Raw genomic sequence first — 16369 nt, 5'->3', positions numbered from 1 at the left:
ATATTTTAAGTTTTGAACATTTTTTCTTTTACAGAAATCGGGCACAAAGCAATTCTCCAACTAATGAACAGGCAAAGTCCGCCACTGGTAAAGATGATGTTCCATATGCAACAGGGCTCATTCTTGGTATGTATAAAAGCCCAGCTAATGATGGGTATATTGTGATATATAGTGCTTTTCTTCTTTGAAATGATTGAGTTAATTTATTCTTGCAATATACTCCTGATATTGGTAAAAAAGCATTGTTACATTAAAAAAATAAAACTTAACTTCACTGGACCTTTGTAGCACCTCCTCTTGAACATGCAAACAGTAACTGCTTGTGATGCATTTAGTAGAAGGGGGCTCAAATGGATTCTCAGATTTCTCTAGGTCAGTGAACCACAATGGAGATATGTTTATTTCTAAGTTTTGTAAATCTGTTAGAAATTTTACAGAGTTAAAGTTATATAGGACTGAGTGGTGAAAAAGTGGAAGGATGTTTGTAAGATTTTTTGTTTTGTTTTGTTTTTTACCATTGGATACCTAATGACTTAACAGGTCTTTAAATTAATGTTGTATACTGTTGGAGAGCTGAAGCAAGCAGGTCACCAATTAAAGCTGTTACTGGCCCATCAGAAAGAGTAGAAGTCTTTTGGGACTTGATGTGTAAGTCCTGTACCTTGGCTAATGTCAGAGGTGGGGGGTGAGTTTCTTTTTTGTGTGTTAGTGCAAAAGTGCATTTTATGAGGCACAGATTAGAGTGAAATGGCTAAGGAATTGCATATTCTTACTCGATTTCATTTTACAGGCACACACATTGATGAAATGCTTATGCATGGTATTATAATGCTTCCTGCCCAATCAATGGGGAGGGAATGCCACAGTGCCTGGAAAAAGACTAGGGGTAATAATGTGCGAACACATGCTTGTCAAGATGGCAGCTGGCCCATCCCCCTCTTCAGGTCCTCTGCCTCCCCATTGGCTGGGGTTGGGAGGACTGGGCTGGCTGACTCTTGTGCATCCTTTTCTCTACTTAAACTGTCTGAGGCTTTTCAAAAGCCTCTTGTCCCTGTTAGCTGCTCTGCCCTCCCTCCTTAGTTGTAGCGTAGGAGCTATGTTTTTCAAGTTGCTATGACAGACCTGTTTGGGAATCAAATCAGGAAGGAATTTTTCCCACTGGGCTAAATTGGCAGAGATACAGTCTTTTTTCCCCCTTCACCTTCCATGCAATTGACAATTGCTCCCTCTTTCCAGGGAGGGCCTGTGGAGAACTCTCTGCAGCTTTCACCAGAGACCTCCTTTAGTCTCATGACTCCCAGGTAGCTTTCAACTGCCCTTTCCCTGCCTTTTTTTATTTTTGCAGAGGTGGTGTAGCAGTGTCTGTCCCAGACCTGAAGAAGAACTCTGTGTAGCTTGAAAACTTTTCTTTTTTACCAGCAGAAGGTGGTCCAATAAAAGATATTACCTTACCTATCTTGTCTCTCTTTTCCTGACTGACCCTCAGGCAGCTGTTCCATTTATGTGGTTCAGGTGGCTTCTCTTAAACCCAATTAGGAGGCAGCTGAGGAGTCACAGGTGCACTGGTCCTGCTCCCTCTTAAATGGCCAATGTCACCCTGTGACACGCACAAATTGTATTTGTCTCTATACTTTGCCTTTCTTCTTGTTTTTATTCATTTGAAATTAGAAGGTGTTGGAAGACAAAGATGTGTATGTTTTTCATGGAATGTTTATGCTTCCTACCTTTTCATTAGGCGGTCAAGACAGAGAACTTATTCAGAGAAAAAAAGAGAAATACAGACAAGAGCTAATGGAACAGATTGCTGAGCAACAGAGAAATAAGAGACGGTAATGGAAAACCATTGTAATTTGGACAAAGACTTAGTGAAAATTAAAGTGGATTTTATGATTGTGAAATGTATGCAAAAATTTCTTTTAAAAAATAATGTAAAATTATAGTAGATATCTTGTATAAAGTGCACATTTTTCATTAAAACTAAATTTAGTTGGAAGCTTCTTCACCCTTCAGAAATTTACATTTAAAAAAAAAAAGTTCTTTTACTGTTTGGAAACTTTCTCTTTTCCCCATTTTGCACCCTGAGGTTGTTTGTACTAATACTAGACATCTCTCACTGTCGTATTTTTATGACTGTCATACAGTATATAACCTATAAACCTCAAAGGGACCACTTTAAATACTTTTTATAGCTTTGGTTCCCTTTTCTTTGTAGTATATTTCTAGAGGTTTAATGATAACACTTATTTCTCTGTTGGCTTCACTGCTGTTTGTTTTTCCTTTGTTTCTTAAGTCAGGTTCTCAGACAAAAGCCCAAGTAAATGGGGTCATAGTTGAGTGGCAAGACCACAAAAAGTCTTCCCCCCCCCCCGCCCCCCTCACACATGGTACACATTTGATAAGGGATCTGTGATATTCTTTCCTGTTCACCAAATTGGAAAAGACGTCTTTGACTTCAAAAAATTTGCAAATTTCTAGCATATATAGAACAGTTAAACATAATACTTTCTTGTTTACTTGTTCTTGCTTTGCTGACTGACAGTCTGGATGTGTCAAAAGGAAACAAAAATCTTGGTGAAAGGGTGGGGAAAAAAGTTGCTGTTATCAGAACTGCGAGGACATTCCTTATCAAATTAAAAATTTAAGAGGCAGACTAAGCCTGGGATCTGAATCCACAGTACAGTGCTTGACATTTTTTTGAATGCCAGTTTGGATTTGAATATGTTTATAATTATCTTTCATATCAAACTTCTGACTGTACTGTGGAAAAAATGTTTACTCCCAAGAAGCGTTGGGAAAGATTATAGTGAAAAAACAAAGAAACAAAAAGTATTTCATTGTTCATATACCCTGGGATACTGTTGTTATGACTATGGCATTGTCTAAAAGTAATAAAACACCAATATATTCTGCTAAACCTGCATTCTGTTAGACTTAATTTTGTTTTTGAGTCAGATGAGGTGTTCTCGTGTTACCTTATCCACAATAAGAAACTCCAGTTTTATAGCTAAGTAAGGTAAATTAGGTCTGATTTAAAAACAAAACAAAACGTAAAGAACAAGTTTAGTGATTTGTTCAACAGCTCATTTTCTGACTTCAACCTGTTAATTTTTTTTAATAGTGAAAAGGAACTTGAGCTCTCAGTTGCAGCTTCTGGAGCTCTGGACCCAGAGAAGGAGGTAAGAAATTTTAGTGTTCCGCTTTTCATTCAAACAGACCTTTTATTAAATAATATGTGTTAACAGTGAATCGTTGTGCCGAAAGCAGGATTTTATTGTGTGCAAAAGAAGGATCAGAAAGGGATTTCCCCCCTCCCCAGTGTATTCTGGAAGGGTTTTCTTTTTTTCTTTTTTTTAATCTCCTTCCTCTGAAGCATCAACAGCCATGGCTGGAGATGGGACATTGGCTGGCTGGTTCTTGCTCACATGCTCAGGGTCTAACTGATACTGTAGTCATTTGTGGGGTTGGGAAGGAATTTCCCCCTACCTCAGATTGGCAATGACTTTGGGTTTTTTTCCACCTTCCTCTGTAGTGTATGAGTGAAGGTCACTTGCTAGGATTATTTGGGTATATCTCAGTTAATCATTTCCCTGCCATTGTGGGGGGCCTTGAACACTAGTGTACCTTGGTCTCTCCTGTTCTCTGTCTGTGGCACGTAATAGTCTAATCTCCTGTAGGTTGTAATACTTTGGTCTCAGTTTGGTTGATGGCTTAAGTGTGCTGGTGCTAGGTAGTGTTGGTGGCCTGATATATACACTAGGTCAGAGTAGATGATCTAGTGGTCCCTTCTGACCTTAATCTCTTAAGACTATGATAAGAAGAAAAATGATGTCTCTTTCCTAATTTGGCATTAGTGACAATAAAAATAAACCTAAGTCAAAGCTATATAAGAGAGCTGTTAAATTTGGTGAACACATACTCTGCTTAAAGGGAAAAGCTGGAATTGGAATTTTAAGACATTTGCATGGTGGTGCGACTACAGGGAATAACATGCTGCAGGCAGTGTAGGTCATGGAAGAGACCTGTTTAATGCCTGATGGTAACTCGTATAGACAAATGTAAGTCAGCCTCCTGTGGGAGTTTGAGGAATGCTGCTGACAATATTTGCCACTCACGTACTTCACTTTTTAATTAAAAAAAATCCATCTATTATGCAGCTAAGTCACCTTTGTAGTACCAGTTCATTGTTTCAAGTTGCAGTTGTAAATATTTTTACTAGTAAATGTAACATTTTTCATATTATGACAATGTATGCAAAATTTTATATAGCTCTACATAAAATATCGATGATTTTGCTTTAACTCTTACCTGGGTAATATGGAATTAGTGCCATCTCCATCATTTTCTGTTTCATAAGCAAGATGTAACTAGTTTGATTATCACCATAGTTATTGTGCTTTGCTAAAACATTTTTGCTACCACTCAAAGAAAATGTTTACTGAGTGTAGTAGAATCCTTTTACTGGGGATGTCATGATGGATGGCTCTTTTTTCTGGTTAAGTAAATTTGATTAACACAAGACACTGTTTTCTGGGGAGCTGCAAACTGCACCAACCCATCCCATTACTGGAGAGCTCTAGATGGAGGAGGAGCTATCTGCAGTGGGACAGAGTCTGTTATGTGCTCAAAATCAGAGGAAGGGATAGCCCATAAGATACCATGTATTGTGGTGCAGCATATTCTAGTGGCACAGTTAAGGTTGTATTATGAGATCTGTGTAAAGGTCGACTTTTCTAAGTTCTCTTATATCAACATGCTTAGTTGGATTTCTTTGACATTTGATGTGCCTTGGGAGGGTGCTGGGTACCCCCAGGAGGAAACCACATTTGGAATCATTTAAGCTAGGGTTCCTGAGATACAAGCCCCCTCACAATAGCACTTTTTAAAAAAAAGCTAGATTTGTTTTTTATTTTGTTTTTGTTTGTTTTTTTTGCTTTTTGCACAAAGCTAGAGATCAAAGTATTGATAGTAGGTCAAAATGGTCTCAATCTGTCGAGTTTTACCCAAGGTAGTGCATGGCACCACTAAATCTTATTTTGGGAGGGTAATGTAACAAAGTGTTTGGGGAAAGATTAGATATGTAAATATTTCCGAGAGGGGATGAATACTAGAGGTGGAGGTGTTGGGGGCATTAAGGTCAGGGGTTTGGAGCTGCTTCGAGGAAAGAGGGGTTTATGAGGAGGAGGATAAATGGGGATGGATGGTGGGGGAGGCGAGAGAGTTTAGGGGCTCAGGTGATGGAGGCATGGCACCCCCTGCTTTGCTAGTGCACTCCAACCCCCATGCACTCCCATTTCTGCCATAAGAACATAAAAACGGTCCATCTAGCCCAGTATCCTGTCTTCCGACAGTGGCCAATGCCAGGTGCCCCAGAGGGAATGAACAGAACAGGTAATCAGCAAGTAATTCATCCCATGTAGCCCATTCCCAGCTTCTGGCAAAGAGAGGCTAGGGATACCATCCCTGCCCATCCTGGCTAATAGCCATTGATGGACCTATCCTCCATGAATTTATCTAGTTCTTTTTTGAACCCTCTTATAGTCTTGGCCTTGACAATATCCTCTGGCAAGGAGTTCCACAGGTTGACTGTGCGTTGTGTGAAGAAATACTTCCTTTTGTTTAAAACCTGCTGCCTGTTAATTTCATTTGGTGACCCCTAGTTCTTGTGTTATGAGAAGGAGTAAATAACACATCCTTATTTACTTCCTTCAGTGTGATCAAGGACCCTGTACCCCCAGCTCTGTCAGTGCTCACCAACCCCCTGCACTCCATAGCTGTGCCAGTGCTCCCCAACCTTCCTGCATCCCCCAAAGTCATAGTGGGGGGAATATAGACATGTGAATGTTTCTTAGGAGGGGTTGGTGGAGTAATTAGAGGGTAGTGGACTAGTGGAATGGGAGGGAGAGGTTTGGAGCTGCAGTGAAGGGACGGGGATGGATGGGAGGGGAGAGAGTTGGGGGCTCAGGTGAGAGGCTTGGGGGAGTGGAGGGGTGGGACAGTGGGAAGGGGGAGTGGCAGAGGGGCTGGGGGGAGAATGGGACAGGGGCATCTGTTATCCCCACATTCTCTCCTTTTGTGTGTGTGCACCCAGATCTGTGGGGCTCTTGCCCCTCTTTGGGGAGGTCTCAGCCCCCCCCCCTTGCTGCCTCCCATGTGTGTGATAGGATCTGGGGGGGCTATGTCCATCAGAGTTTGGACCATCCCCTCCCTACTCTCTTCATGTGAGCTGAGTTCTGGGTGGAGGGGGTCTGGGTCTTTTGGGGGTCTGAGACCTCCCATGTGAGCCAGGATGTGGGGAAGCCCTGCCCCTTTGGGTGGGGAGCTGAGAATGGGTATATTTCATGCATATCTCAGGCTCTAAAGCACTCAGGAGGGGATGGGAACACACCCACTGAGATGAATGAAATAGTTCACAGGTCTTGGAGCTATTGTATTAGGTTGTATTCATCTCCATGGGGTGTTCTAATTCAGCTGAGAACCTCACACTGAAGTAAATGAGCTACTTCATATCTTTCAGAACTTCCTGTGCTGCAGATTGTTGTGTAGAGGGCCCTTTCCCTCCATCATTCTGTCTTTCCTGATGATATTCTAAATGCTCTAAAATCCACATGCTTTCATGGATTTTCTTGAAATTTGCCATGCCTTGTGGGAAGAGTTCAGGATCCTCAATATGGTCTCCTAGACATCCCTTCAGTCCTCCAGCTTCAGTCAAATACCATTCCCTGGTAATGTAGACATCCATCCAGGAGCCAGCTAGAGTGGGCTGGCCTACCCTAGCTACCCATGCCTCTACTGCCAAGAAGGCAGAGAAATGGTACTATGTCCCAGCCAAAGGGGCAGAATTTCTGTTTCCTCACCTTGCTCCTAGCTCTTTACTGGTCCAGGCTGCTGTGGAGAGATTTAGGCAGTACCACTCCCAATCTACCCTGACTAATAAAAAGGGCAAGCATCTCGACTTATTGGGAAGGAACGTCTTTTCTTCTTCTAGCCTCCCGTTCAGGATAGCCAACTACCCAGCACTAATGGCTAAGTATGAATTCCTGAATTATTCAAAATTTGCACACTTTACTGACCGTTTATTACAGGAGGACAGGGCTTGTTTCCAGGCTCTCATAGAGGAAAGCAAAATAGTTGCCAGAACCACTTTCCAGTCAGCAGTAGATGCTGCTGATACATCTTCCAGGACAATGGCTACTGCCATCATAATGCTCAGGGAGACGTGGCTCCATGCTTCGGGGTTTCCCAAGGAGGACCTAACCTTCGATAAGACTCATTTATTTAATCAGAAGACAGAGGAGTCCTTACACACTTTTCCAGGGCCACCCTCCGCTTTCTGAGCATATATACACCTGCCCCAAAGAGAAAATTTCAAGGGTAATCATACAAGCCTAAACTGATGGGTCAGCAGTTCTTACACCAGAGACCTTGTGAGCCACCCTATAAGAGGGGAGGGTTCAAAAGACTTGCTTCACCACACCTCTCACAACAGATTCATCATCTCAATTTTTGACTAAATGTTATTTTTGAGGGAGCTTGGGAGCCTGAGAGCTGCAAACCACTAAGTACAACACTTCCTGACTCCCATGCACCCTTTGGGGAATCATCTAGCTTTCTTTTTCAACACCTGGAGTGGAATAACAGACAAATGGGTGCTGAGCGTTATGCATTCTGGCTATATGACAGAGTTTGCCTCTTCCCCTTTAATACCCCTACCCCATCCCTTTTGGGGGCCACTTTCACAATAACATTCTTAAACAAGAAGTGGAATATCTTTTACGTGAGGAGTGGTAGAGCGCATTCCTCTTCAGTACTAAGAGAGTAGTTTTTACTCAATATACTTGCTGGTACCCAAAAAGGATAGTTGGTGACCTCCACCATCTCGAACACTTTATTCACAATCACAAGTTTTGCATGGTCACGTTGGCATCTAAATTCCATTCTTGGAAAAGGACATGTGGTTTACAACTTTCTACATGAAGGACACCTACTTTCATGCAGACATCCACCCTGCTCACAGACGCTTCCTCCGATTTATTGTGGGCTGTGACAGAGCACTGTTATTAACATCTGTGTCAGTGATGTTGCTGCAGCATGAAGATGGCTTCAGGGTTCAGCTATGAGCAATTAAACTTTCTGTTGGGGGATTATGAGCACCTGGGTGGTAATCACTGGGCTAACCGTGTAATTGAGAGGAACAGGAAGCAATGAGAGGTCAGAAGGAAGCTCAGAGGATGAACCTGGGCTGAGGAGTGAAGACTGCGGGGAAGCCTTCCCTTGCTGTAAGCCTGTATTACACTGTGATAATTTGTAAGAAAAGAATAAATTCATACCTTGGTGAAAGGGCAACAACCTGGTGTGTGTTTGTGACCATGAGACCATCTGAACTGGCTAGGCAATGAAGTACACAGGGTAGCAGTGGAGGCACCCTGTGACACAAGCTCAGACTACTTTCAATACAGAGTATTCCCTTTTGGCATTGGTACTACCCCCAAGGTCTTTACCAAGGTGTTCTCTATAGTAGCAGCCTGTATCAGATGCTGTGGTTTCACCATTTTCCCTTACTTCAGTGACTGGCTCCTTGGCGCCAAGTCATGCCAAGTGTCACAACCAGAGCATGGGCGGTCTGACCTAGGGGTTGAAGCAGGAATAGGGACTCAGGCTGGGTCAGATACCAAGAGGTCAGAAGCCACGGCAAGCCAGAGGGCAAAACCAAGAGTCAGGTGTCAGGAGGCAGGCAGTGTCAGGTTACCAGGAGATCAGTAGGTGGCAGTAGGACCAAATATTGCAGGGGAAGCAGTCCTAAGCAGGGAGAACTCGGTTCCATGCACAAGTTCCTGTTCCTGTGCTTGGTTTAAATAGAAGCTGGGGATCGACCAGGGCCCCCAGTGTTCCACCAATCAGAGCCTGAGACTGGAGTTCTCTGTCAAAGTTCAGCTGCTATTCTGGCCGCTGATAACAGATTACTAGGTGGCAGGTCAGGACTACCTAGCTCCTAAGAGCCCTGTGGACCAGCGTTCAAGACCCATGGTCCCTGACACCAAAAAAGCCCATGCATTGACTTTGACAATGCAACAACTCCTCTCCTCTTTGGGGATCAGTGTAAATACTGAAAAATCCATCCTCACCTGAGATATTGGGCTTTCCTTAAATGCAGTCATGGCAAGGGCCTGCCTGCTGATGGACAGGTTTCAGGCTATGAACGATATCCTAAATGGGGTTGCTTATGACCTCCAAGAGCCTATCATGACTGACCTTTCTCTCTCTCTCTCTCCTATGCCATGTGGCCTCATGAACTTATGTCATGCCATTTGCATGACTCCACCTTTTGTTAGCTACAAGTGTGGCTCCAAACTGACAGTCCATGAGCACCATAGTGACTGTTCCCACCAAAGTGATATTGTCCCTGTTATGGTGGAAGAATCCATATTAGGTATGCATCAGTGTTCCCTTCCTCGCCTCCGCACCAGGCAGGGTAGTCATTACCATGTATCCCTGTTGGAACATCTCGAGAGTCCATCCAGGATACACATCTATGTTCTAGAGCTGTGAGCAGTTTGAAGATTTTGCGAACCCTTTCTCCCATTCATTCAAGATCACCATGTCCTCATAATGTCAGACTAATTCATGACTGTCTTTTATATCAACAAATATGAGGGAGGGAGATTCTTCCCCTTGTGTGTAGAAGCGGACAGTTTGTGGAATTGGTGCATCAACAATCAGATTACCCTATTGGCAATCTAACTCCCAGGAAACCAGAATGTGCTAGCAGAGTCTCTCAGGCACTCAACACTTGGTGTTGATCATGAGTGGGAGCTACATGACTGTGTGGTGAACAATATTTATGGTAGATTGGGGACCCTTGCCAGGGACTTGTTTGCCTCCCAAACAAATAAGAAATGCAATCCAGAAAGACTTTGACAAGGTCCCTCACCAAAGGCTCTTACGTAAATTAAGTTGACATGGGATAAGAGGGAAGATCCTTTCATGGATTGAGAACTGGTTAAAAGACAGGGAGCAAAGGTGGGAATAAATGGTAAATTTTCAGAATGGAGAGGGGTAACTAGTGGTGTTCTGCAAGGGTCAGTCCTAGGACCAATCCTATTCAACTTATTCATAAATGATCTGGAGAAAGGGGTAAACAGTGAGATGGCAAAGTTTGCAGATGATACTAAACTGCTCAAGATAGGACCAAAGCAGACTGTGAAGGACTTCAAAAATATCTCACAAACCTAAGTGATTGGGCAACAAAATGGCAAATGAAATTTAACGTGGATAAATGTAAAGTAATGCACATTGGGGAAAAATAACCCCAACTATACATACAATATGATGGGGGCTACTTTACCTACAACTAATCAGGAAAGAGATCTTGGAGTCATCGTGGATAGTTCTCTGAAGACCTCCATGCAGTGTGCAGCAGCAGTCAAAAAAGCAAATAGGATGTTAGGAATCATTCAAAAAGGGATAGAGAATAAGACAGAGAATATCTTATTGCCCTTATCTAAATTCATGGTACGCCTACATCTTGAATACTGCGTACAGATGCGGTCTCCTCATCTCAAAAAAGATATACTGGCATTAGAAAAGGTTCAGAGAAGGGCAACTAAAATGATTAGGGGTTTGGAATGGGTCCCAGATGAGGAGAGATTAAAGAGGCTAGGACTTTTCAGCTTGGAAAAGAGGAGACTAAGGGGGGATATGATAGAGGTATATAAAATCATGAGTGATTCATACCCTTTTGACTTTGAATATACTTGGTGTGGAAACAGGAAGCTAGTAGCCAGGAGTATTGCAGTAGTGAAGCACTTCATACTCTATGCATGTATCACAGTTAAAGAGGGACTGAATAGTATTTGTTGTAAGAGCAAACTCACACAACCAGCATGAGTCTGTGACACACACAGTGACCTGAACACCACTAATTCAACTGAGGGCATCCCAAATAAGTAGAATTACTATCCTCATTAAGTAGCAGTCCATGCCATTGAATATTACCGGGTTTAAATTGGCTCTGAGAGAGGTTCAGTGTTTACTGGTTAAGTAGAGTGTGTGTGTAATATGCCTACAATAGCAGGCCCTGGCCTACACTTAAAATTTAGATTGACCTAGCCACCTTGTTCAGGGGCATGAAAAATTCACACTCTTGAGTGCTGTAGTTAAGCTGACCTAACTACTGGGGTGGCGGCTTACCTTTGTTGATGGAAAAATCTTTTCTGTTGATGTAGGAAGTGTCTACACTATGTGTTGCTGTAGCACCTGTAGTGTAGACGTGGCCTAATGCACTGTTGGTTTAAAAAGTAAATTAATAAGTTGTCTAACAGACATACTGGGTCATAGCCATGTCTTGAGTAAAATAAAAGATGCTGCTGGGTTAAAATCTAGACCTGATAACTTTGGTATGGGGCTCTGGGAACACATGGGGAACAATTCTCAACAAGCATGTTTGTGTGAAAGGCTGTTTTAATATGCCACTGATGAAGATACGAAAAGGTAAAAGAGTGTAGAACGCTTTGTAATTAATTTAATTTAAAACTAAAAGATGTATAAATGAAATCTTCTATTTGATAAAAACCTTTTGTAATTTTAAAGTTAAATATAATAAGCTTAAATGTTAAATTCTAATAGGTTTTAAGAATTTAATAAATTTCTTTACACCTCAATTCTCCAGTTCTGTTCATAAATAGATGAGAGTACTAATGTAATTGTATATACTGTCTTGCAGCTAAGTGATGAGGAGGTAAACATCTAATATATTGCTGTTATCTCAAATACTTATATACCAAGTTGGTTATATAATACCCAGTTGGTTATGTAGTATTCAACAGCTGCTGGCACAGGTTGGTCCATAAATGCATGTTTAGTGAAGCACCTTGGTGTTAAGGACCAGCAAAATTGTTAAATAAATTCAATTTTTCTTTTGAAATAGTTGAATAATCTTTACTTTCTACTAATTAGTTCATTTTTTAAAAACTATGAAAATATTTCTAAAGTGCATAGCAGCTGGAAGGGAAATGTCTTCTGGGTGTATTAGGATAGTTTTGAAACTGGCTTGCATGCTTTTTGCATTTGCATGTTACCTTCATTTTTCTACTCTGGCTACCAATTATCAATAAACATTTAAAAAAAAAATTAGAGCAATTTAAAAAAAATATATATAACTTCTTTGTTGATTTGAAAATCTAATAAAAATATAACACAGAATATCTCCTATTCCTTTCTCTTTAAATGCTAGTGTTCTGAAATGTTTATTGTTAAGTCTCAATATTTCTTTCTTTTGCAAATTGAACTGTTACAGAGCTAGTATTTTTCTTTGAAGCATTCTTTCAAGAATTTACCTAAACATAACAGGAATGAAAATGCTATCAATGTAGAAATCTGACAATTTTAAATACTACAGTATATAGACCACTGAAAATATTTGTATTCTGGACATTGCAATCATTTATTTCTTAGAAAATCCACAAAAGCTTGGTTTTAGAGACACACTGAAAGTGTGTAAATGTAGATTTAAGTGTATTTTTAACTACCTTGAAAATTTGTATTTATTTACTTAAAAATCATTTAAACAGATGTGTACATTTGCTTATAACTACTAGAAATATGACAGTTGGGGTGTACAGGAGGGTTTGGCACTGTACACAATTGAGGTTCAAAATATTTATGGCTATGGACATAATAAATTAACCATACTTTTTATCTTTAGCCTAACAGACTGAAGCAGTTTGGTTTGACAGAAAGAGCTTCTGAAGAGAAGGCACCGCCTGAAAGGCCCAGAGTAGCTTTCCAAACTCCTGTACCTGCACCTACTATTTCACCAGTGAATGAAGACTTTCACAGAGGATTATCCAACACCTTTGGTGAAATAGTGGCTCCCAGGTGCTTGTCTATAACGTTTATTTTGTGACTGTATGTTTGATAAGTTGGTTAGATAGGACATCTGTGGTTACACGGATTATTACCTTTCAGAATGTCTGCAAAGCAGATCATTGTGGTGCTTTTCCTTTCCCTCCTAATAATTAGCTAAGGGTGAAAGCAAATATTTTCAAATTTTTATTTTTTAAGTTAGTGAAAAAAATTATCTAGATAAAATAAAATAAACTTTTAATGAATGTGCTTATTTCTCTAGACCCCATTTTATGTATTTATTTATTTACACGCACACATGTGCTTGTTTGTGCGCTCTCTCTCTGCCTCTCTGACTGAGGGTTTGTCTGCACTGCACGATTAGGTCGACGTAAGCTGCCTTGTGTCAATCTAGCTGTGGAAGTTTCTTTACTTAAATTTGGCTCTTGCTGACATAAGTGCCTCTCTACACTGATATAGTAATGTTAACTCCCTGAATGGCGTAGAGTCATGGTCGATGTAATTAGGTCAATGCTGTGTCAGTGTAGACACTGCATTGCTTCCGTTGATTGTTAGTGGCCTTCAGGAGCTGTCCCACTGGGTCCCACACTTTCAATACAATCAGTACAAGCGCTTCTAGTAAGGATGTGCTCCGCCAACACAAGTGTGCGCCCACACAAGCAATTTAATAACTGTGGTGGCTGTAAGCTGACATAAGGTAGGCTGACATAATTTTGTAGTATAGACATGGCCGTAATCTTTTCAGGTGTACATTTTTGTTTTCTTTTAGACATGCCTATTGATTGAGAAATTTTGGGAGGCTGTATTGATGAAAATCATAACACTTTCTTAGTGAATGTTTTCATGGAGTTACTCAGTCATGAACTGTAGATTTATTACATCTATCTAGGCATTTTCATATTGTGGGGCATTTAAGTGAGATGAGTGTATGATATAAAAATCGAGGCAGTACAGTTTCACAATTGAGGCTCTATGTTTTAAATGTGAAAAGTATATATTACTGTTTCCCTGTTAGAACACTAGACATAAAGGATATAAATCTCAAATTTAAGAAATGGGGACTCAAAGTCTTGTGTTTCATTTGGAGATTGTGGAATAAACAGTCCTAATTGAGGACCAGATTGTGCATGGATCTTAAATGGTTGAGCAATATGGGGAGGATACAAAGAACCTTCCCACTACCCACACCTGGCCTGTGTAAGGGCCAAGTAGGATTGCAGCCCTTGTGCATGGGAATGTGTGTTGTGCAGGGCCTGCTTGATTAGTGCTCTTCAGGGGTGTGCTTACAAGGCACAATCAAGTCTTCAGTGAGAAGTCTTAACTGCATTAATTCTAGAACTCTCCCATACAGTGACTTCTCTGATTTTGTTTTTGTCCTGCTTTCTCATTTAGTAGCAGAATAAAATATTAAAAAGGCCTTATTCCTTTCTTTTGATATAGGATTGCACCTCTACCTCCACCTCCACCCCCAACTTTGACAGACAACTACAGAACTCCCTATGATGATGCATACTATTTCTATGGGGCTAGAAATCCTTTGGATCCTAATCTTGCATACTGTAAGTTGACTGCTTGGCAGACATCCAACCAATGAACCAAAACAGAAGCAAAAAGTTATTTCCTGAATGGAAGAAGAAACAAAGGGAGAAAAAACAGTTGGAAGTAGAACAAATTGTCCTGGTAGCTAAATAAAACAGATAAAATGAAGGAAAATGTCCTGTAACACAAATATATTTACTAGTGGATTTAAAAATCAATTTGTATCAACTGTGGGGGATGACTTTCAAAAGTGCTGGAGGTATTTAGGAGCACAAGTCCATTGACTTTCACTGTAAATCTCTTCTCACTGTGAAACCTAACTGCTTGTGATTTTGGATTATTTTTAAGATAGTGATAAATACTGAGCCATTTCTTTATGGTAGAATTTTCTTTATGAAAACTTTTCTGCATGAAATCCTGTTATGTTTGAGGCCACAGATTCTTTTAATTTTAAAAAATTGTAAGCACAGTTTCTTTACGTTATGTGGACGTTAGAGTGGGCCGATAGCTAAGTTTGAGACTAGCTTACTGTTTGATAGCCATTTATCTAAGTGCTCTAAAATTCACATGCATAATTGGATTGGCTTGAAAACAGCTGTGCCTCACTGAGATGGGAGTGGGGTTAGTGGTCCGAATTTGAGGTTGTGTAAGCAAGGGGCTCCCAAGATACTGCCCCCTTAAAAAAAAATCAAAATGTTATAGTTCTTATAACTGTTACATGCATGGGGCTCAAACTCTGGCTCTGATCCTTCTCAATCTGCTATCACCTGTTTGGGATTGATTTTAGCTATTGTACAAAACTCCCCCATCCTTTTGAGGAAGTTTGAGTGACGTTGATAAGCCAAAGGAAGTCATTGGTGCAAATGCAGCAGGATGAGGTTTGTTGCATACCAGAGGGTTTGCAGGCAACCTGAGGTCAGAGTAAGTGGGTGACTCAAGCTGACATATTGTGCTCATAGAACTTCAGCAGTACCCAGGTACTGTGAGTTCAAGTCCTGCATGGGGCAGCTTTCTGAAAATGTGTATTGTGCACATTACTGACTACTTTCTGCAAGTGTTCTTCTGGAAGATGTTCCTGAGAGCAAAGCTTCTGGTTTAAGAGCCAGTATTTCAAAGTCCAAATACTCAGATTTTATTTTAGAACGATTGCCAAGGATAATAGCTTTAATTTAGGCTATATCTACACTAGCACTTTTGTCGGTAAAACTTTTTTCAGTTGGGGTGTGGGAAAAAAATACACCCCGACCGACATAAGTTACACCGACAGAAGTGCTGGCGTGGACAGCGCTATATCAGCAGGAGAGCATCAGCCACCAACATAGCTACTGCTGTGTGTTGGGAGTGGTTTAATTATGCCGATGGGAGAGCTCTCTCCTGTCGGCATAGAGTGGCTACACGGGACAACTTATAGCAGCGCAGCTTCATTGGTACAGCTGTGCTGCTGCAAGGTCTCTAGTGTAAACATAGCCTAAGTACAGGGAAGATGGAAGAATCTAGTAAGCAGCAGCATTAGAATAACATAATCATGCTGCATGCCTCCTCACCCATTTCTAATACCATTTCTTCTTCGAGTGCTTGTTCATGTCCATTCCAAACAGTTGTGTGCATGCCGTGTGCATGACAGCTGGAAGATTTTTCCCCTACCAGTATCCGTAGGGTCGGCCTGGGTGCCCCCTGGAGTCGTGCCCTCATGGCGCTCAATATAGTGCCCTCCCAACCCAACCCCCGGTCGGTTCCTTCTTACTGCCTGTGATGGCTAGCTGGAACTCCCCGTTGCTCTTGCCTCAGCAAGCATGTGCTTCACAGTATCGTGTGTGTTTATAGTTAGATTCAGTAGTTGTTTAGTTAGTATAGATAGTTTTCTCTCAAGTATCCTTTGGGGTTCCCCGGCTCTGGGGTATGCCTCGGACCCGGGCTTTAAGCCATGCTTAGACTGCGGCAGGTTTATGCCGAGAAGTCACCCGCACAC

The 16369-nt window shown here is 41.2% G+C and overlaps 1 protein-coding gene across 1 annotated transcript in view; it reads left to right on the top strand.

Annotated features, from left to right (window-relative positions):
• Positions 1-16369, top strand: part of CSPP1 (centrosome and spindle pole associated protein 1) — a 153052-nt gene that overhangs the window by 46630 nt on the left and 90053 nt on the right. Inside the window, exons 10-14 of the mRNA XM_065398133.1 lie at positions 35-126; positions 1736-1829; positions 3119-3176; positions 12701-12873; positions 14302-14420. Of these exons, the coding sequence (XP_065254205.1) occupies positions 35-126; positions 1736-1829; positions 3119-3176; positions 12701-12873; positions 14302-14420 (536 nt within the window). The remainder of the gene's footprint in view (positions 1-34; positions 127-1735; positions 1830-3118; positions 3177-12700; positions 12874-14301; positions 14421-16369) is intronic.

This window comes from Emys orbicularis, chromosome 2 (assembly GCF_028017835.1).
Source record: "Emys orbicularis isolate rEmyOrb1 chromosome 2, rEmyOrb1.hap1, whole genome shotgun sequence".
In the NCBI taxonomy this organism is placed as follows: domain Eukaryota; kingdom Metazoa; phylum Chordata; order Testudines; family Emydidae; genus Emys; species Emys orbicularis.
The sequence above is the reverse complement of the archived record's forward strand: the minus strand, read 5'-3'. Positions and strand labels throughout refer to the sequence as shown.